The sequence below is a fragment of the Scophthalmus maximus genome, chromosome 1, assembly GCF_022379125.1.
Source record: "Scophthalmus maximus strain ysfricsl-2021 chromosome 1, ASM2237912v1, whole genome shotgun sequence".
In the NCBI taxonomy this organism is placed as follows: Eukaryota; Metazoa; Chordata; class Actinopteri; order Pleuronectiformes; family Scophthalmidae; genus Scophthalmus; species Scophthalmus maximus.
Genome location: NC_061515.1, coordinates 4,720,936 through 4,743,340, shown reverse-complemented (window position 1 = coordinate 4,743,340; position 22,405 = coordinate 4,720,936). Strand labels below are relative to the sequence as shown.

The 22,405-nt window shown below is 46.4% G+C and overlaps 2 protein-coding genes across 4 annotated transcripts in view; one reads left to right on the top strand and one right to left on the bottom strand.

Annotated features, from left to right (window-relative positions):
• LOC118290167 (myelin basic protein-like) overlaps positions 1-6,338 on the bottom strand; it is a 40,965-nt gene extending 34,627 nt beyond the window's left edge. The window contains exon 1 of one of the 3 annotated variants that reach the window (XM_035617659.2): positions 6,024-6,338. Coding sequence is in view for 2 of the 3 variants with exons in the window: in XM_035617750.2 (XP_035473643.2) it covers positions 5,531-5,564 (34 nt within the window). In the remaining variant the exon portion in view is untranslated. Of the gene's footprint in view, positions 1-5,530; positions 5,681-6,023 lie in introns of those variants that run through there. The other 2 variants (XM_035617830.2, XM_035617750.2) reach the window with 2 other exon arrangements.
• A 7,143-nt stretch (positions 6,339-13,481) lies between these two features.
• Positions 13,482-21,032, top strand: LOC118313923 (galanin receptor type 1-like). Its single transcript, XM_035639916.2, has 3 exons — positions 13,482-14,545; positions 14,652-14,717; positions 20,660-21,032. The coding sequence occupies exons 1-3, from the start codon at positions 13,874-13,876 to the stop codon at positions 20,978-20,980; spliced, it is 1,059 nt and encodes a 352-aa protein (XP_035495809.1). The 5' UTR covers positions 13,482-13,873; the 3' UTR covers positions 20,981-21,032.
• Positions 21,033-22,405: the final 1,373 nt, after the last annotated feature.

Below are 22,405 nucleotides of genomic sequence, written 5' to 3'. Positions count from 1 at the left end.
CTGGAAGGAGCTGGAACACAAGTGCATTTGCCTGGTTTCCTTCGTCTCGCTGGAAGTTTTTCGCTCTTGTGCAGGCGAGACGACGACTTCATTTAACCCTCAGTGACCGCTCTACGTTATGCTCTACTGTGAGAGTCGATTACGTAATGAATACGGAACATGTGGGGGTGGGGTGGGGCGGGAAGAAATAGCAATACAGTCACACACTGCCTATCTACCTGTGAGAGTGCCGCACACTTAACGAGAGACTCGGGGTGAAGGGTCATCCTCTATCCCCGAGAGAGGGCAACTGCTTGCATAGTGATCGAGTGCACGCTGCAAGGAAGCCTCCTCTTTCTGCCCCGGCTCGTCTGGCTATGTCATGTTAGACGGCGAAAGTGTAATACCGAATAACTGAATAAACAACTAGTTACGACAAACAAAGGAATGCAACTGCTGCTCCTCAACAAAAACAGACGTCATGGGAAGATGTATGAAAAAGGGCCCCATACCAGACGTCTGGAGGCCACGACAAGGCAACAAGGAGGCGTTCCCTTTCAGTTGATTCCCTTGGTGCAACACATATTGTATGGGACACCCTGATTTAACAACACCTCACCCTTGAAGTTACAGTAGCTGTTTCGCCGTTTCGCTCAATCTCAGTTTTAACTGTTCTTGTTTGGTGTCGGTGACAACAGCCTCAGTTCAGTCAGCTGTCTGCCGGAGTGCTGATCTCGAGTGCCCTGTTCCACGTGCTTGCTGGCTCCAGCGTCTCCGGTCAGCTAGTTTCTGTTTAGCTGCGTCTACAACGCTTCCTGAAACGGCTCCTCGCACACGAGAGGTTTGTGTGTGGGCTTTTTCGAGCAGTGGTGTCACTAAATGTTCTTCCATGTCGGTGTGGAAGGTTTGTCCTTTTTTGCAGGAGCTGTTGGAGAAGGCCCTTTGCCTTTGCACAAATGCGTCTACATGAGCTTGTCATATTGATTTTGAAGGGTTGTCGCAGGTTCTCATCCACTGTTGATACATTTTTAAGGGAATATGCTTACTATGGTATGGCCTATGGCTATATCTAGTGGTCCCTCCCGGGATTTGCTTGAGTGCCTGAGCCCCTTCATGCCCACAATCCGCTGCTGAAAGCAATCCTAGCAGAAATAGTGCAGTCCTGTGGACTTCAGGGTCCCAGAGATTCTGCCGCCCTCCCTTTGCGTTTGAGGAGCAAGGAAGGTTGCGTAACCTTTGTCCTATGCCTGTGTTAGGAGTCTACATACAGTAGACCCTGAAAGTGTGCCTCTATGTGACCAGTTGTTTTGTTTTTTCTGCTTTGCCAGCTCACTGAAAGGCACAGAGCTGTCGGAACCGTGACTTTCTATCTCCCTGGTTTGTAGGAGCGAAGGTGTCCCATCGCCTCAGGGTGTGAGGGCGCATTCGACCAGGGCTTTGGCAACGTGACAGGTGTCGTTGATGGGGGTAGCTGTGGGTGATAGTGGTTGCAGCAGCAAGTTGGTCTTCGCCACGCACATTTTGTTTTGTCATCGCTTGTATTTATTAACTTAACATCTCTCCGTCAGAACATCTTACAACAACATGGGGATATGCCTGAATATAAAGCATGTATTGACATTTTTGATGTTGATTTTAGCCCATTTATCTCACAGCCAATACTTGCCAGTGCATTAACATTGCTGGGGAAAGGCAGCAATGTTGCCGTTCAATGTTCAATTCGATGTGCATGGTAATGAGGAAGTCAGGAGATCCAGAGGCTTTCTAAGATTTAAAAAAACCTTTCAGAGAAGTGGTCTGCTCATTACACTTACGGGTTTGACTGAAATAACACTATGAAAACAGACGGCACAACTTAATCTGCCACTGACTGGTGAACAATCAAAACCAGCCTGCAAATACATACGCTAAGACAGGATACAGTTAACTTTATTCAAAAACCTCAAATCTCACAGCTACTGGCTCATTGATATGAGTACTAGGCATGTTAACATTCACTACCAGTCTGCCAGTTTTTCCTCCCACACTATATATTATTCATACATATCTAAGCTTCAAAAACTCGGGGCCCATCCAGAGTTTTCCAGGCACAGTCATTAGCCAAGGTCTGGATAAACTATTGGAGCCGCGGTACACTTAAGTACTACAGAGGTTCTGCCCCCTGGGGTCAGTGGCTGCACTGCAGGATGTGAATATTCAGTATATCCCATCATCCATCTGTTGTGAGTGGCCTGACTGAAAGGGAATAGAAGGTTATGACTGTAACTTCGGTCCAGTGAAGGAGAGAAACAGGGTACAACACTATGTTGCAAAATGAGTCTGTCCACTTGACCCATTTCTTTTTTTCTAGGTGATACTAGGAGAGGAACGACAAACAAGCCAATGGCGACCTGCTGATCAATATTCTGATGTCAAACATTGATTGACAGATCATTCATCAAATCCAAAAACAACACGTCTAGCTTAGCAACCACAGTAGACACAACAGGTGTTGTGTGTTGTGTGTGTGTGTGTGTGTGTGTGTGTGTGTGTGTGTGTAGTAAGAGCAATACGGTGACTTTCTTTTCACAAATGCACAGATGTAAGAAATTGGTTTACTCAATGTATTTATCTACTCTAACAATTGGCTATGATTATCCCTGAAAACTTGGAAGCGCGGATAATCACTCGCCGAGCGAACCTCGAAGAGGAGTCAGAGGAGTTTTGTCCGCGTCTGTGAGCGCCGGCCAGTCGTGGCCGTCCGGCTGAGCGGACAGAAGCCTGTGGGTTCCAGCTGCCCGTCTGAAACACCAAAGCCAACCGCTTTCTCAGATCCCTGCCGTCGTATACGAGACAATCGCAGGCAGGGCGTAGAAACAACTGGACAGCTGTTTTTGAACACAACTTCTTCTTTTTCCTCTCTGACAATACCGCCGTGGGACTTCTCTGTTGAAAACAGCACATATGGCTCTAAGGGGATGTTAGACACTAGCGGGAGATTAACACTCCCAGGGGTCCAATGCTGTGTACAGATATTTGCTTTGTTAATTCGAGCACATATCTGTTTTGCTTTGTTGTGCATGGGCACCTCTCCTGTCACTCCCCGGGGGGTTCTAGTGATACAGCCTAAAGCGTTAAAGACTCGACACATCCTCAACAGAGACGCAACAAACCGCTGCCACCTGGGGTTTTCCATCTAATAATCCTAACTACAACCTCTCCACAACGTGACCATCTACTCTGATCGCCATGAGGAGCTGACACATTACAGGGCTTGCAGACGACAGGATACGCCCGTCCGCGGGGAACCCCGAGCTGGCACGGGCACGGCCACTGGCATGCAGCACCACGCCTCGGGGGCAAAGACACACAAAACTATTGCGTCATACTGGGGCAGGTGATGTGACTCAACCTGTCTGCCAAGAACAGGCACAGACAGGAGGGGGAAGCGAGAGAGAGGGAGGAAGTTTGTGAGTCTACGAGGGTGGAAGTTGACTAACCTCAGTGCATCACCTGCAAAATGCAGAAAAAGCCGATGGGGATGTTGTGCAAAGTGCACTCCCGCGCACATTCAGAGGGGGGGGGGGAGAGAAAAGCTCCACTCGGTGTGGAAAATGGCGAAAGACCACCCTAAACTTTCAACATCAGCGAAAGTACACTCAGAGCCCGTCTCGCTCATAACGACAAAGGAATGCCAAGTGAGACACGTGACAGCTGAGAGAAACCTCTTGGCATTTTCTCTCTAGGCTGAGCTGAGGCCAATCCTGTGAAAGGCAAAGGAATGCAGGTAGACAAACAAGAGCTTTCTCCTGGAACTAGGTGAAGGTTAAAGCTTCCACTTGTTGGCACCTTTCTTCCGTTTTCGAACGCCATCACTTGAAGCTCCTTTTTCTTTCTAGTTTCATGATGATCGACTTTCCACAAAAATCCATTCGATCGTGACCGAAGAGATTTCCATCACCGCCGCTCCAATCCGTATCGGAGGCGAAAGATCCCAGCGTGCACCGTGTTATGTTAAAACAATGCCGTGACCGCGTCGGCGTGAGATTCCAAGTTTCATGGTGCAATCCAAACGTGAGATTCCGCGTTTTTTGTTTTTTTTCTTCAGCAAACACGATTTGCTTCGTGACCCGTGGATAATCGTCGGAAGGGGAGGATGGGAAAAGAGTGTGACGATTATCAAACTGCACGTGTAATTTGCATCAAACAAGAGTCAGAGGTTACCTTGCCGAGTATCCCCCCCCCCCCCGCGTCGCTGTAGGCCTTAATGAAAACGGTGCAGCTCAGACATAAGAGGCCACTCGTGTGTGAGCACTTTATTTATAGACCGTCGCTACAGCTTTGGGCTCCAATCTTTCTTTTTTCATATACCAAATCAACAACAAAAAAATAGCTCAAAGCCCAGGGAGGAGGGGGAGGATCTTCTTCTGCTGGTGTCACATGCTGCTGCTCTTTCCACCAACAGCTGTTTTGGTTTCCCCCCCTACACTTAAAAGCCTATGAAGCCTGTGAACTGTGTCTGTCGCAGGCCCCTTCGCCGTCTCCGTGTAAAGACGAGAAACAAGTGGAGCTCGCAGCTGACCGGTCCTCGCCTTAAAGGGATAGTTTGGTGATTTTGAAGTGGGGACGTATGAGTTACTTATGCATAGTCAATATGTTACCTTATGGAGATAGTAGTAAATATGAGAAAAAAGTGGAGCTCGCAGCTGACCGGTCCTCGCCTTAAAGGGGTAGTTCGGTGATTTTGAAGTGGGGACCTATGAGTTAGTTATGCATAGTCAATATGTTACCTTATGGAGATGGTGAGCGGCAATGTCATTGAACGTACTTCGGAGGAGAAGTGGAAGTGGCGTAAGTCTCTTAATTGCCTCCGTTCCAGGACATTACAGTGAATATGTTTCAGCCAGACCAATTTATCCACTGGTCAAGACAAGACAAACAAACAAAAAATACAGTGTATGGAGACAATAAGAAAAACAATTCAGGAAGCGTTAGAAAAGACCGCAGACATTACACGTCTCCAACATTTTAACATGAGTATACATTTCACAAAGTTGATGCTTCAGGTGCACCGGCCATTTTTTAAATGTCACATGACAACATGTTTATGTTTGTGTAAGATCAATAACTATGTGTTTAAATGATCTGAGATCTGCTTGAGAAAGCTGGATGCATTTAAACAACCATGTCACCAAACCACTGCTAAACAGTCAAGAGTTGCCAATTCTGCTAATATCCCCCTTCCACACAGCCTCAACCGTGTCCTGCGCCAGACTCCCATTTAGAATCTCCCAATTCGAAGGAAAACACGCTTTAACGGAGGTCGCCGCACCTCGTGTCACATTAAGTGTGGTATCAGAAGAATCCGCTCGACCCGCTGATTAATTCGGCATACGATGCGAGCCACGCAACACTGCGTAGGCCCGCTATAGCTTGAAAAACAAAGCGGGCGGCTTCCCTGTCCGCAACCAGCGCGCAGCGTCGTTTCCGGGTTCGCAAAACAGCGTGAAGCGATCACACACAAACACAGAAAAACGTGAATGCCACCGGGATACAATCACGCCTGGCTTACTGCACGCACGCCGATGTGAAGGGGACTGTCTCATGGCTGTCGCCGGCTCTCCGCTCGTCGTCCGGCACCTCGCGTCGTATGGAAACGACGCCGAGGAGCGTTTAATTGCTCGATAAGTTCGCTGTGATTGGTTCTGACGAGAGAGAGGGGCGGGGCGGGGGGGGGAGGCACATGACAGCGCAGTGACACTTCACTTCACTACGGTGATGCTCGTTGTTAAACAACAATATTTTTTTTATTTTTTTTTCTTCTACTTCCGCTGCAGGTCGCGGAACGAGAACGCGCTCTTGCGCACTCGTCAACAAGTCGACGTGGAGAGAGAGAGAGAGAGAATTAAATAATAATAATAATAATAATAATAGTTATAATAATAATAATAATAATAATAATAATAAAGCACTGAAGTGTTTAATTTACTGTCTTTTTTTTCATTTATTCACTTGCATTTGCTTCTCGGTGTGTGTGTGTGTGTGTGTGTAACCAGTGCACGTACCCGACTCCGGTTGGTCTGCGTCAAACGCATCCACAGCTGCGCCCTTGTACTGGATGTGACCAACTGTCAGTCTCCTTCTTCTTCTTCTTCTTCTTCTTCTTCTTCTTCCTCCTCCTCCAAGCTCAGTGATCGACGTTGGTCCGTCAACAATTACGCATTTTCTCCTCCTCCTCCTCCTCCTCTGTGGTCCCGTCGTCTCCCCTTCGCACCAACACAAAAACAAAAACAACAAAAAACACGGGGGTGAAAGAGGAAAAAGAAAAACACACACACAAACGTATCTCGGTGCTTCCTGATTTAGGTACAGTGGTGATGATGGTGATGTTTGTAAGGGGTGGGGCGGAACGCAGCCCCTTTTTTTTCTTCTTTTTTTTCACTCCGCCAAGATATGTTGGGCTAAAAGGGCACGTTGGCGCACGTCTGTGCACGACGAGCATTGCGCATTGGAGGAGCAGGAGGAGGGCGATGCACTGGAGTCATCATCCAGTGGCTTAGGGATTTTTTGGAATGTGACAGAAAAATTATGAAAATGTTGGCGTTTCGGTTGAGGGTGATGGTACTGGAATGAGGGTGATGCACTGGAATCATCATCCAGTGGCTTATGGATTTTTTTTTTTTGAAATGTGACAGAAAAATGATGAGTCAAACAAAAAAAAAGTCTGGCTTATGGATTTTTGAAATGTGACAGAAAAATGACAAGTCAACCAAAAACGGTCTGGCGTTTTGTTAGAGGGTTATGCACTGGAATCATCATCCAGTGGCTTATGGATTTTTTGAAATGTGATGCACTGGAATGATCATCCAGTGGCTTATGGAATTTTTTGAAATGTGACAGAAAAATGACGAGTCAGCCATCAAAAAGTCTGGCGTTTTGCTCTGAGTGAGCCGAGGGTCGTTGTTGTAGTAAGATTTTACATTGACTATGTACAGCGGGTGCTCCCAGTGTGGACATGTCAGGTGCACATGCGTCATTGCATGGGATGCGTTCACTTCCAGGGAAGAAGATTCAAGTGTACAGGTCAAGGTCCTGATGCAGATATCTTCTGGGCGATGGATGTCTGTCTGGGAGGCCTAGTTTCAACCTTGTATGGTAAAGTCTAAATTCACCAGAGTTCATGGTGCGGTATTTCAACTCTTGCGTTGCTCTGTCCGTGATCGAAACCTCCTCGCAGCATGCAGAGGGTCTCGATCCACTATATTAACATGATTGCATGTTGCTGTGGATGTACTGAATTGTTATAGCTTTGTAGTTTTGCTACTAGGCTAAGTAAGGGTCACAGGACCAGATAAGCCTCTGCTTCCTTCTGTCCCTTCTCGAACCCAAATAATGTATGTACAAGATTTATGTCGTGGAAAATATTTTGTTTTTCTATTTCGTAATTGATACATTGTGATCGGTTCGAGATAAATAAAGATCAAATCAAAGTAGCATGCTTTAGTGAGGTCTACTCATACTGTAATATTTGATGGTTTGATAATCTGGTGTTAGATGTCTTCAAAATACATTTACATGATATTTGTTTGTGTGCTGCATAGACAGGTACACTGATCATCAGCCACATCAGTACGAGCTGTCAATCCCTCGGTATCCACGCCCCCGTGCTTTACATCTATAGTACTCTCAATGGGACCATAATTTACAAAAGGAACATCATGCTGTATTGAAGATGACTTAAAACTAGAGATTGAGACCATCAACTCCTCAGGAAAATGTTTACTGCCGTCACAAATCAAATCATAGACTGACAGTCAATGCAGTTTGTACAAATTTTAAATTACAATATCTCCAAGACAGAAATATGCTGTTTGCTGTTGAAGTGTTATCTCTCTGTCCTTTTAGTGGTTCATCCATATTTCATATCCGTGTCGTCCTGAAGAAAAACGTTCCCCAATTATATGAATATGAATAATTTTTTGCACCGTCCATTTACTGATGCTGCCGACTGATGAAGTAATACTACTTGTATCCCCTCGGAGCAAAACTGAAAACAACAATATATATATATATATTTCATATATACTAATGTGAGGAAGAGCTGTGTCGACACGACAGGACAAAGTCTAAGAGAGACCAATGTTCTTTGTGTTGGCCGTGAATTTATGTCACTTTTTAAAGTCAGTGTAGGAAAAAAGTATCTCTTGAAGCAATGGGACAAAAGAGAGACTAAAATTTTCTTAACCTCTCATCAATCAATTATTCGTCAAACAAGGGTCAGGAACCTTTCGGGTGTAGGAACCAACATTGCTTTGAGCTACGTGTTAATGTCAACATACTGTACTAAGATGTGCTCATTAACAATGTAAACATGTCAGTATTAAGCACACATAGTTTGTGTTTTTTTATGTGTTGGCATGCTAAGATTATCTAATGTACAGTTTAGGCTGATGAGAATATACTTAGCTTTGCAGCAATTTGGTCGATAGCCCAAAATACTGATGATGCTAGATGAATTACCAGTGGTCATCCAGGAAGTTCCTCCCCAGGACATGCTATTTCACACATCATTTCAAAATATTTTTAAAAGCTTCAGAGAGTTCTGGCAGTTTGACAACAACGCAGTTTGAGCGCTGAATTTCTCCAGTGGCAATGTTTGGTCTCATCACATTCGAGCCACAGGAAAATCGTGCTCAAAGATGATCAGATTTGATGCTGTAATATGATGATGCACTGATTGCCAGAGACATTATATAGCCTTGGATAATTTATCCGGGGAGAAGGGGGCTGGGTCCAACCCATCCTGACTCAGAGCTCCTGATAGGGGGGGGGGGGGGGGGGGGGGGGGGGGTCGCTGGCAGAATCAACAATTCGATTGCTTATCAGGGAGATCAGCCCAAGGCAGAGAAAATGACCCGACATTGTCAGTCATATAATAACAATAACCCATTAGCTTAGAGCCTGGGCCGATTTGGACGGTGATACAGTAACCTGTTGTCATGGAGATAGCCAGGCCTCAGTTGAGGTAATGGGCCAAAAACACCGCATGGATTATCCATCACAGTCAGTCTGAGAAAGGTGGGGGTTCTTTGTCATCTCTGTATCTACGTCGGGGACATATGCTTATTGCCCAGCGAGAAGCATGGGCTCATATTTCCTCAAATCACGATATCCTCCTTTTCGGCCAGTCGCAGACGAGGACAGATGGGGAATCGCAGGTCTGACACAGACACACATCCTCGTGATTTCATGTTTTCATGTATCCCTTGGATGTTTAGTGTGATTGCTTGGTGGAAAATGAATTTCAGGTGTCTTGCTCTCATCTGCATTTGTCGGGAATGTAATTAGCCTGATTGGAAGTCCTCATGCATACGGCAGCAAGATGGATTTCCTGTCATCCTTAACTAAAAGGTTAGTTGAGATGTAGTTAGGAGATTGTGCGGCTGCGCTGTCACGCTTGTCCCCTAGGTTTGTTCACATCGACAACACCATAAATAGGCCATATACTGCAGATGTCAGGAAGTAAACGTGTGTCCGGGTGACTGACTGAAGAAATAAGAGCAAATATCCTGGAACTTAACTTGAATGATTTATAAATAATTGGCACCTACGGGCATAAATGTGCTGTCGCTCTTAATCAAGTTAGATCTTCAAATGTCACGATTAATCTCATCACCTTTATGAATAGGTGAATTCTTTGAAAGCAGTTACAGTCTGGCAATATAATTCACAAATTGACAAATTAGAGTCAACGCTTTGAAATGTATCTTCCTCTCACAAGGGTTATGATCCTTCAGGCTGTTATGTGCATAACACGATAGGCTATTCTCATAACCGTTGGGTATTTTGAGCTATGGTTAATGGACGATATTTATATATCGCTTTTTCTAGTCTTATTGACCGCTCAAAGCTCTTTACAGGACAAGTCATAGTTTTCATACAGCGCTGCCATTCACCGTGCTTTTTCTGTCTCATTCTTACATAAAGTTGCTCTGAATGGTCAGAGTTACGATATTTTTTCTCAAGGTACCTCCGCAGAAAGGGCACTTCAGGGCGCACTATGTGCAGTTGCACCTGATCTCTGCACATTTGGCTAATGACCTCCAAGAAACCTGATGGATATGAAACATCGCCTGGTTTGACCTTCTTTGGTTTAATCACATTGAAAGAGGGGGGGGGGGCTCAGATAGCATCTCTCACACTGGCCAGTCACGGCAATAAATACAAAAACCATTCACACAAAGGCTCGTCTCACACGGGGGCCTGAATGATGACGCTGATAGATTATGGTCGTATGGTTGGATATAAAGGATGTATGTTTTTACCTCATCAACCTTCTTCATTGCGACAGCACAAAGCAGAATTCCTCGGCTCAAACAAACCGGACAAAAAATGTTGCTCTGATGTGAAGCAAAACCGGAAAATGACCCATGAAAACACATTTACAGCACAATTTTTCTGTAAACTGGCAACACGGGGACGAATCCCGACGCGGTTATTGCAAATGTTGCAGCCGTACATGGAATTGCTGTTTGAAAACTGCGGAGATTAACCTGCGTGACTCTGATGGCGACCCACCAAACACACACGGAAGAGAGGAAAACAGTGATTCTGCAGAACATAAACACTCAAATAGACGTGAAGCAGGAACGAGAAAGTCTTCAACACGACTCTTCAATATAAAATAGCCCCATCTAGTGGAAGGTATCTATGAAATATCCTTAAAAGAAGAAAATAACGGGCTGCTATTGAGTCTATATGGATTGTTTTTCTCTTACTTTCGTACTTGCAAGCCAACATTTTTTAAACCTTCACCGTCTACATTTGCATTTACCTGCCCGCGGTCTTCATCTTCTTCTTCGTCTCTCTGCCTCCCCCGCGTCACTTAGCGCCACCTGCAGTCAAGTGGAATAGTTTATTAGAATAAACGAAAAATGTGGGTCCACTCATCAACAAAACATATTCCTTCATATTGGCTGTCAGGAATTCTACAGGTTGCCTTTGGAGATTGGTTGGTGGTATACCAACAAATTGAAAAGAGAGAGAGGACGCTCAGCACGTTTCTATATTTTGGAAAGTAGAACGAGGCAGAAATGTAATAATAATACATATCTTACTGAGATGGAGAAGTAAGAGAAAAATGCATATCACAGGAAATATTTAAAAACATCCACACACAGAAATTACAAGGACAGCAAATATGTGTATATACTATTCTGCAAATGTCAATAGTTTACAGAATTTTTTTTCCATATGGTCATATTACAATAGAATAACCTTCTCATGGGTTTTTGCATTGGCTGCTGTTGTGCGTCTGACCTTTGAATAACAATAACACCCGAACATTAGGAGGTTACATGCAATCTGATCATGTCCAAACTGGATGGATGGCCGTTGTCGTGCCTCCTCTCAGCACTGTCTCTGTTCGCTGGGAGGCATGTAGCGAGCTCCCGAATGCCTGACCGCTGAATTAGTCCACCCTGACCCGTCCTCACCCGCGCCTTTCAGCTGCGGTTGCCGTCCCGCCACCGCCGGAGCTCGGTGAACCTGCGCTCGCTTCATGTTCCACCTCAGCTGAGTCTAATGGGACAAAAAAAAAACCCAATAGAAAAGGTGTCAGTGGAGGAGCAGGAAGGCAAACAATGGACAGGCGAGAAGGAACATGCCTTCTGACATGGATGCAATCTCTCTCCAAAAGGAGAGTTCTGCAGCAAGTTTGTCTCAGTGATCCAAGATGCATTTGTGAAAAATCGAATACGCTAACAAAAGGAGAGGCTGTAAAACCAAATGGAGAAAGAAAGAAAAAAGAGCCGCCTCACATTCAAATGTGGCTGATACAAGGTTGCATTTGATAGAATGAAAGTAGTTTCCCGTGACATTGAAAAATATCCAGTGTGCTTCTTTTTTCTATTACTGTGATACAACATTGGATCCAGTTGATGAAAGGTTTTGTACTTGTGCTCTTCTGGTACCTTTCCGGTAAAACTCTTTCAAGATGTGGGCAATTAGATGTGGAAGCAGTGATAGGCACTGAACCGACAGAGAGGGAGGGGGGAAAAAAACACTCCACCTTCACAAACGGAACCTTCTCCCCCGATAGAAACTTCAAGCAGCCGTAATCACATATTTTTTTTACGACAATGTATCAAATGAGGGTGTCAGCGCATTGTTTTTCGCCGCATGCAGAGCCCACAATTTCACCGTTGTTGTTCTCTCCTTCTAACCAGTGGGCGTCAAGCTGGGACGCATGTCGTTGCATTTAGTGGCACGTTGCTCCCAGAGGCCGGTGGAGACCAAAAGCAGAGCTAAAAGGTAGAGCGCATATTGGACTTTCCCTCCGCCAGGTAGCCAGCACGACTCCCAATGACAGCTAATGTTGTGCCGTAACTCCCGGGGTAGGTCACTGTCTCTCATCTAATTTGTAGCCATAAATACTGTCGCTGGTGAGTATTAGAGCGCACAATCTTTAACTGAAAGGCTACATTTCAAAAAACTGAATGGATGAATGCACGGCTCCAGGCGTAAGGCTGAGATTCACGTGCAGTTTGGTAATTCCATTGGATATTGCATGAATATTAGAGCTGAAATTACCTGTCACTTGATCGATTTGTCAACTGAACAAAATAAATGGGCAAAAGTATTTTGATAATCTATGAATCGTTTATGTGCCAGACGTGATCAGAATCCACCTCATCGACCGAGTTGTGTTTTTTTTGTTTGTCTGTCAGAAGCAGACTGTGGACTGTGGCTTCAAAGCGGCCAATCAGAATGAAGACAGATGCTTTTGTTGGCTTTGGGAAATTGTGATTGACATTCACATCTGCACATCTCGAGGGAGCACGGCAGTTTGGCCCTTGGATGAAAACCGTTGGAAGGATTTTTCCCCAATTTTGAATCTCATCCTCTGATCGAAATTCAGATCATTTCCATGTGACAAACGTGATTATTCTGTGAATTTTCTCATCAATATTTCAGCTTCACCTTTATCAGACTCACAGTCCACTCTGGAATCTATAAGTCTGAAATAACGAACAATTGGGTTTCTGAATATTTCTGTTATACGGTGTTTGGTCACTGTTGCAAAGACAGATTAAATATGATATGAAGACTGTATAGAATCCATTTGTATTTTTAAGCATAATAGTCTATTGTGAAATGTTGATTCTTTCATGATAGCACAACCACGTTTGCCAGCACGTTCACTGGACCTCTCCCTTACACCAACAAGTCTCTGCTCAAGATACACTTTTCATTCATGCGCGCACAGAAATAAAAGTGGACAAAGGCCCGGACACAAAAAAGAAAAAGTAAAATCACAAAAATATTTTATAAGAAAAAAGCCATTACCCTCAGTGATCTAAATTGCAGGGATGAGTTCAGACAGGTGCAGAACAAGAATACATCCAGATGAAGAACAAAAAAATCCCCCCCCCCCCCACTTAGGATGTGTTGGGAGGTGGTCCACTGGGTGCTGACGTGAGTGGGCGCAGCCCAGCCCACTGCTATAATGTGAGGAGGGACGAATCCGAGCGCGCAGAGACGCAGGGTAGAGAGTCGGATCGGCGCGGTCGGTGCGCGGACGCGTCAGGTGCGCACAGGAGAGAGAGAGAGACTCCAGACTGGAGACTCCAGACTGGAGGACGAGGGAGCCTTGGGGGGTTTGTTGTTTTGTTTTGTTTTTTACCGGTGAGAGGGTTTAAGCATAAAACAAAAGGATTCCCTAGAAAAAGAGCTTGAGATTAAAGATACAGGCAATTTGCGCAGGAGCGCAAATGGAGACGCACCGGACCGCAGACCCCTGCTCTGACAACCCCAGTGTCATGAAGCGGCAGCGGCGCGCAGACCTCCCATAGGGTCAACGTTTCACGTTCATCTTAAAATAAGAAGGGGGGAGTGGGGGGGGGGAGGAACAACCATGAACTTATCGGAGTCTCTTTGGCTCCCGGAGGAGTCGTGGAACGTGAGCGCGCCGGCGGCGGAGGAGGAGGAGGACCAGAAACTTTTGTTCGGCATCGGGACGGATAATTTCATCACGCTGCTGGTCTTCGGGCTCATCTTCACGCTGGGCGTGCTGGGCAACTCCATGGTGATCACGGTGCTGGCGCGCAGCAAGCCGGGCAAGCCGCGCAGCACCACCAACATCTTCATCCTCAACCTGAGCATCGCGGACCTCTCCTACCTGCTCTTCTGCATCCCCTTCCAGTCCACCATCTACATGATGCCCACCTGGGTGCTGGGCGCGTTCATCTGCAAGTTCATCCACTACTTCTTCACCGTGTCCATGCTGGTGAGCATCTTCACGCTGTCCGCCATGTCCGTGGACCGATACATCGCCATCGTGCACTCCAGAAAGTCCTCCTCCATCCGCGTGGCGCGCCACGCGCTCGCCGGAGTGGTGCTGATCTGGCTCCTCTCCCTGGCCATGGCGGCGCCCGTCATGTACTACCAGAACATCTTCCGCAGGGACAATCACACCTTCTGCTGGGAATGGTGGCCGGACCAGAACCAGAAGAAGGTCTACGTGGTGTGCACGTTCGTTTTCGGTTACGTGCTGCCCCTGCTGCTGATTTCCTTCTGCTATGCAAAGGTGAGAAATAAGAATATCTCATCACGGGGGGGGGGGTCAACGGGTCACTTCATGATGGAACCATTAAAAATATACATACTTACCTGTATTTTCCTCATACTTACAGGTTTTAATCCACTTGCACAAAAAGCTAAGAAATATGTCCAAAAAGTCAGAGGCGTCCAAGAAAAAGGTATGTACAGTACAGTGTTCCTGTCTTTTGGGGGGCTGGGCGTCCGACTGTAATCGTACAAACACTGAATAAATACCCAGTGACAGAGAAGGAGCAGAGGCGATTTCGCCATACCTGTTGAATTACCGTCGAATTGTTGAACACGTGGCGGCGGAATGTTTTGAAGTGTCCAGTCTGCGAGAGAAAGAAAATCCGGTTAAAACAGAGATTAAATCACTGAAAATACTCATTTTGCATTAAATGTCCCTTGTAAGTGACCGTCTGAACCCATGAATTGTGTTTTTACGCCATTATCTGCCATGACGATTCTAAAAATGGTCATGATTGTGATGATGAATGGTGTCAGTCTTTATTTAAATCATAACCAAAAAGGCACAGAGTGTAAACCTTTACTGAAATAAGTAAAACCTTTACTGAAATATACCCTTCATCTCTCTGGATCGGTGCATTCCATGGTTCACGGAGCCCCTTTTCTTCTGTTGACCGTCGGCTGTTAATGGTTTGATTCAACGCAGAGGGTCCGTGTTCTCGACCCCGACAAAGATATACATCACAGCTTAGAGGGACTGGAGGCTGTCGGTGCCACATGTGACACCAACTTCCCCCAAGTCAGGAAACTATTTCCACCCTGGCTGTTATCAATGCCACAATACCGACGATTGACCGCCACACTCGAGCAGAGGGGTCAAAGGTCAACGTGCGATCAATTTTGTGACCTGTAGTCTTCGTCGTGCTTGGCGGAGGTGATTTGGCTTCGCCAGTTGTCTGCCGTCGCTCCCAATTAAATGCCGATCCGTCCGTCTGCCTCTCCGTTGTTCTTCGCGGCCGGTCCGTTCCAGCAAGCGTGGGTCCTGATAATTGCCTTGTGCTATGAAGCCGGGTGGTAAGTACTCCAGGTCAGACGGGAGGCGGAAGGGGTTGACGAGAATATGAATGTGCTTTGATGGATACGTCCATGCTTTAATCGCGGGGGGGAGGGGGGGGTTTATGGTAGCCGTGGAAGGAAATCTTCCACAGCCAAAGCTGTTTTCACATCCTTCCATGGTGTGAAATCAATGCAGAGGTCCAATCCGGGCAAAACACCTTCTTTTTTTTTTGAGAGGAAACAACTTGTTGACACCTGTCACATTTGCACGTCCCATGATGACTCGATTCACCGGCCGCTTTCTCCTCACTCCAACTGAGAGGCGGCACAAACGTAACCTGGCCGTTCTGTTGCAGCGAGCGAGTGTGTGTGTGTGTGTGTGCGCGTGTGTGTGTGTGTGTGTGCGCTGTGGTAAACTCAGTACACACCACAACTGTGTTGCTGGCGGCCAATGTCGCCATAATGACGCTTGTCATCACAGTCGACAATCCGGCCACAATTACCGATGTGAAATTATGCGAATAACTGTAATTCAATACTTTATAGAGATTAACTGTTCATGTGCTGACGCTTAGACGAGGCGATCAATAGCTGTATCGGTTCAGTACGTATCTATGCAGCCAGGAAACGGTTAACGAAGCTTAACATAAAAACCCAGAAGCAGCAGATAGAACTATTAGCAATCCACCAGTTGTACAGGAGGTTATCGCGACATTCACACAACAGCATCCCATCACAACCCACCATTATTCCGACTCATTGACATCATTTAAATTGCCCTAAATTATCTCCCCTTCTGTCCCCGACTACAAGACAGTTCCCCCTTCGTTTTCTTTCTCCAACATCTGCTTTGGAGAAAATGACTTCTTGAGCTTAGGAAACACTCTGACACTCATCCTGTGGGGGGAAGTTTCCCTGAGATAATATGAATATAACGAGAGCAGAGTCATCATCACTCAAGTGATGATGGTCAAAATCATTTCACATCATTTCACAGACGGTTAGGATCTTTTTTCTCATTTTTTTCTCTCTTCATAATCTCATCAGCCCTGACGGATGTGTTTCTTGGCTGTTTGACAGATCTCTCCCCTCCGGTTCACTTCTGCAGGAACGGCCGTCCGGAGATGCTCTGAACTTCTATTCTAGCCGCCCTGTCTGTTTTTCTTCCACGTGTGCGAGGTCGGGTCACGGTGGCCGCGTGGGCAAAGCAGGCCCTTGTGAACCCGGGGGGTCCAGAGCGGTTCCCAAGGCCAGATGGGGATTTAGAATCCCTCCCTGAGAGTTCCTCGCTCTTCCATTTGGACATGTCGGGAAAACCGCCGACGGACGGTGCCCAAACTCTTCACCCCCTGTTTCTAGCCTCGACTTCCGACACTCTACGGAGGGAAATTCATTACGGTCGCATGTATTTCGCCATCCCATTCTTTTGGCCGCTGCCCAGAGGGTCGGAAACGTATAGTTCGACTGATGGATCCAAAGCGCTTCCTCTTCCGGCTTAGCTCCCTCTTCAACTCCGCGGTTTCGGTCCGAATTATTAATTTCGTCCTCGTGATTTTTCAGCAAAACACCACACAAGCTTTCAGACAACCATGCAGCTTAATTAAAGCTAAACAATGGAAAGAGAGAAAGAGAAAATTCGACTGATTCTTAGAAGCGTCCCAGAAGATTGACACTTCCTACCCTCACAAAGATTATCTGACGTGAGCAACAAAAAACATTTCAGGGGGGGGGGGGGAAATCCTATATTCACGCCAATATGATTATTTTGCTATGTTTATTTATTTGGAGGGATTTGCGTTTAAAGACACACAGTAGCCGCCAGCTGTAGCCGTTTCTCTTACACATCCGCTCTAATGAACGCCGTCATTAGTTTCACCAAGAGTTTATTGCAGCTGAATTTTCCCATCCAACTTGTTTGCTTGTTATTATGGTCTGGATGATTTAACCGTAATGTTACGTAATTGCAGCGTGGGTGCGGGACACTGTCAGGCGCAGTGACCGGCAGGTTTCTCCGTCGCAGTTGAGGAAACAGAACAAGCTTTTTTTGCTTTCCAAACTGTGAAACTGCTCCTTTGCACCCGAAACTAGAACAACGCCAGAGGCAAATTCACGACGACACATCCGCCTCCGAGCGTCAAGTATTGGTGCCGTGTTTGCAAGCCAATGAGACGAATGAACAACCCACAGTGGGCCACACAGTGTCCTCGATGAAGAGTGGAGGGAACTTGGGTTCAGAGAAGAGTGTTTTAAATCAATAGTTCTATCTGTGCCGCTGTGGAGCAGCTCACCGCCGGGCCTGTGAAACATGGTGTCGCTGACAGCTGGGAGGAGGGGAGGTTGCTCCCACCGCTGCTGTGTAATCCAGACAAACTTCTTTCTGAGTTTTTTTTTAATCACCCTTCACACACCCACCCACATTCAAATGAGAAAACCTTCCTTAAGCCGTCTGCTCTTCTGAAAAATATTGTTCCGGTTGATGTTCTTGGGAACACCGGAGTCGTGCGATTCATTTAACTTGGCGAGCAATCGTGGGTTTTTTTAATGGATGTGTTGGGTTGAACCAGAGGTTAAAAGGTCAGTAGTTGGTAATGAGGCATCCACACAACACGCAGGCCACTCACACAATAGAGCGGAACATTTCAAATGTGTTATGAAAAGTTGTAAATCATTTTTTGCCGAATTGTCGGTGAATGACATCACTCTGGACTAGTGCCTTGGACTCTGCGACAGCGAATCGGAGTCGCGACACGGTCCAGAGTATTAAACACTAGATAAGTATTAAGACATCTTATTGACGCCCGTTGAATTGATACATTAAAAAACAAACATAGATGTCGCGCTCCAGTCGCGATTTCCGCATGGTGCGCTCTTACGTCTCATTGCACTCGGCAGAGAATCGCCGTTGATCGCGATGCACCCAACTCCCGAGGTTAACGTCATCGCAATGGATGGAAGCATCAAAAAAAATAATATGATAATGATTTGTTTTAATAGTGATTTTTATGTAGTCCCCCCCCCCCCCCATACACGTAGAGACAACATGGCTGCAGAGGAAAGGGGGTTGAAAGGCACAGATGTTGTTTGTCTCTCTATTATTATTTCATTACATTTCTTTCCCTCTGCGGCGACGCTGACGCTTTTATAAGTTCTAATAAGTGATGGCTCTCCGGGGGAGGAGGTGAAGATATGACTGTGTTATGGAGGCTATCCAAACAGAGCGAGGCTGTTAACATACTGCAACACGAAAAACTGTGGGAAACCTGTCCCTGTTCCTGGCTCTGTGTGTGTGTGTGTGTGTGTGTGTGTGTGTGTGTGTGTGTGTGTGTGTGCTGATATTGCAGGCCAATATTGACCTTTCATTTCAAAATTGGATTAGGTCCAGTTGGGGGGATGTTTATCTCCGATGTGATCGATGAGTCGCGGGTTTCACAACACATTTATTGTATGAAAGATCAATACTCCACTTGACCATAAAGCGTTTCATCAGACTGTGTCAACATTCGCGCCGACATATGGTCATTCATCTGCGACTCAGCGGTGGAGAGTTTGAGGCTACAACTGCACCAACAGTTCATTTGTTTTGATCGGAGTTGAAAAGTTAACAATCTGTTTTTCAGAAAAAACAATTCATCTAATTACAAATAAAAATCAAATGCGAACCAAGTTTCCTCGTTGAGCTAATTAGTTCTGGAATCAATCCCCCTGCTGTCAAGAAATGCAGCGGAGCGGCCCAGCGGATCAGGACGCATAAAATTAGGTTCTGTGTTTTTTTAGCCTTTGGCTTACTGATGAAGTCTGACCTAAGGTTTTACAGTGACACCCACATCTTCCCTCTTAGACACTGCGTACAACCGGTTCGCCGCAACTTGTCACATTAAGCTGTGGTCAATATAAGACTCAGATTGTATTGCACCTCAGATGAAGTTCCGTCAGTTGCCCATCAAATGAGTTACTTAAAATCATCTGGGGAATGTGTGTGTGCGTGTGTGTGTGTGTGTGCGTGTGTGTGCGTGTGTGTGTGTGTGTGTGTGTGTGTGCGTGTGCGCGCTTGGTTGCCAAATGCAAGTTATAGCATGCGGCCTGTTGTTTTTAATAACTTCAGAACGGAATGATCTTTGTGTCGACACGTGCAGTGAGCTCTCAGATTTTCGAAACCATCTTCGTAAGCCCGATAGGTGCACGACATCATCGACGCGCTGTACGGTTGAATAAATAATAATAATAAGCACTATATATATTAGGGTCATTGAAACATTTACAGGAGCGCAACTGCATCTGCAAAAACGCTAATCACATAAAAATATTTTCCGTGGTGTGCCGGTCAGTTAACTGTGATCCGATTAGGGGTTTGGTGAGGCCCTGAATGAGTTTGGAATTGCATGCAAATTGGTCGGCTGTCCAGTGTCCTGTTGGCTCAAGCAGGAAGTGCGGCACGGCTAATTTTTCAATGTCATCATTTTAGAGCTGCACTAATCAACAATTTTTCCAACAATTAACAATTGATGCAAGGACCATGCAATGTGAAAAGGGATCGTTCCTACTGGCAAACCCACAGAGAATTATTATTGAGCTTCTGCGGTTTCCTCTAGCATATTTTGCATTGTTGCAGTATTGTCAGCCAGTTATGTTTCCAGCTGCAGCAGGCGTCTTTAGTCAGAAAAGCGAATAGTGACGAATGCAGCGGGAGGAGGAGGGGTCCAAAACAGAGCCAAAAGAAGAATTTTTGTTCCCATGTTCACCAGATGAACTCCGAACGAGATCCAACGTCGCTCTGTCTGCAGGACGTGTAGATCAGCCTGCAAGCATTCACCTGACACAGCCGTGAAAAGTAAAGTTAACTCCCAGGTTTGGTGTGTCGTGGCGCACGGTTGAATGACAATAACGAAAGAATACTGTCAGAGCAGCTGCAGAACACTAAGATAGAGAAGTTCTCCGGGGCGCTATTCTCTTTATCCTAACAAATAAAGCACTTGTGAACAGCGTGTGAACGTGTTGTTGGCTTGTTTTCCCCTCCAAAGGCACTGACTGAATCTCTCTCCTCTCCTTTGCCCGTCGCTGCCCCGTCGGCCGGCCCCAGACGGCTCAGACGGTGCTGGTGGTGGTGGTGGTGTTCTGCCTCTCGTGGCTCCCTCATCACGTCGTCCACCTCTGGGTGGAGTTCGGCACCTTCCCGCTGAACCAGGCCTCCTTCGTGCTGCGCGTGGCCGCCCACTGCCTGGCGTACAGCAACTCGTCGGTCAACCCGGTCATCTACGCCTTCCTGTCGGAGAACTTCCGGAAGGCCTACAAGCAGGTGTTCAAGTGCCAGATCGGCGCCAGCGACTCGCCGCTCAACGACATCAAGGAGATCCGCAGCAAGGCGGACACGCCGCCCTCGACCAACTGCACCAACGTCTGAGCGGCGCGGTGCGAGGGGGGAGGATGAATTCGGGGGGGGGGCACCTGTCGGCGGTCACGGAAGCGTCGGGCATGAGCGGGGGGGCGGGGGGGGGGGGGATTCTCTTTAACGCAGCTGCCTGGGCGACGGTACACGCGTGCCGTTCCACATGAGCGCCGTGCGTTGCACCTGAACCAGACGCCATCGAGCCTCTCCGTGGCTGCGGGACTCGCTCCTCCGTCAGCCCCCCCCCCCCCCCTCCCCCGTTTCCTTCGCTGCGTGAAAACCTGTGAAATGAAAGTGTGAAACTCAGGAAGTTAAAAAAAAAACAAAACAACATTTTCGACTACAGACACTGTACCCGCCTCTCCGTGGTATATTCACACGCCGACTCGTTAATATGAGCTTTAGGTCTTTGAAGGTAACGGACATTTGAAAAAATAAAAGGGGGAAGTGTCTTTCCTGTCCGACGAACAGTGTTGGGCGTTTTACTGAACCGTGATTACTTTTCAGCGGTCAGTAACTTTCAGATGCAACACAATGACGCCCTGCTGTGTCTGATTTGATGTCGCTTACTACGCTTCTTCCTACATGCGTCCATTCAGCGGAGAGACCGATCTGGGCCTCATGAGGTCGGTTAGCTTGAGTCAGCTTGCGTCGGGGTCTCCACTGAAAGGGAAAGCGATCCACGGTAGCCGGCAATTCACGCGGCACGAATTGGAGAGAATTTTTTTTGTTTCACAAATAAGAAACAGCTGACGTGTTTAATTTCACTTGAGCGTAGCTGGCCTGCTAAACGTGCTCCACTCCAGTGCTGGCGGGTGCGGTATTACAGCGAGCAGGTTCTCAAAGACAGACTTTGACTTTGGCTTTGAACGCATCGCATGCCTCCGATTGGAGCTGCAGCAGATGATCGATTAGTAATCGATTGCTAAATGAATCGCCAACTATTTTGATAATCGATTAATCGGTTCAAGTCGTTTTTTATGAAAAAAAAAAAGGCAAAATTCTCTGATTTCAGCTTCTTAAATGTGAATATTTTCTGGTTTCTTTGCTCCTCTGTGACAGTGAACTGAATATCTTTGGTGCGTGGGCAAAACAAAACATCGTCTTGGAGTTTTGGGAAACACGATCGACACTTTTCACCATTTTATGGCCCAAACAACTAATGGATCATTCGAGAACAAATAACCGACAGATGAATCCACTATGAAAAGAATCGTTAGTTGCAGCCCTAGTTCAGACGGACATCCAAATACATCCCCCTCACAAAAAGCTGACTGGCTGTAGACAACCTGAGTACTGAACTCAAATTCTGGGTAAAGAAAGATGATGAAGATGATGAAGATGATGAGGCGGAAGTAAAGGCAACCATAAAAAAACAAAAACAACATTAAGCTCTGCCCCCCCCCCCCCCCCCGTTTGATTTGGCATAATTCACCTGTT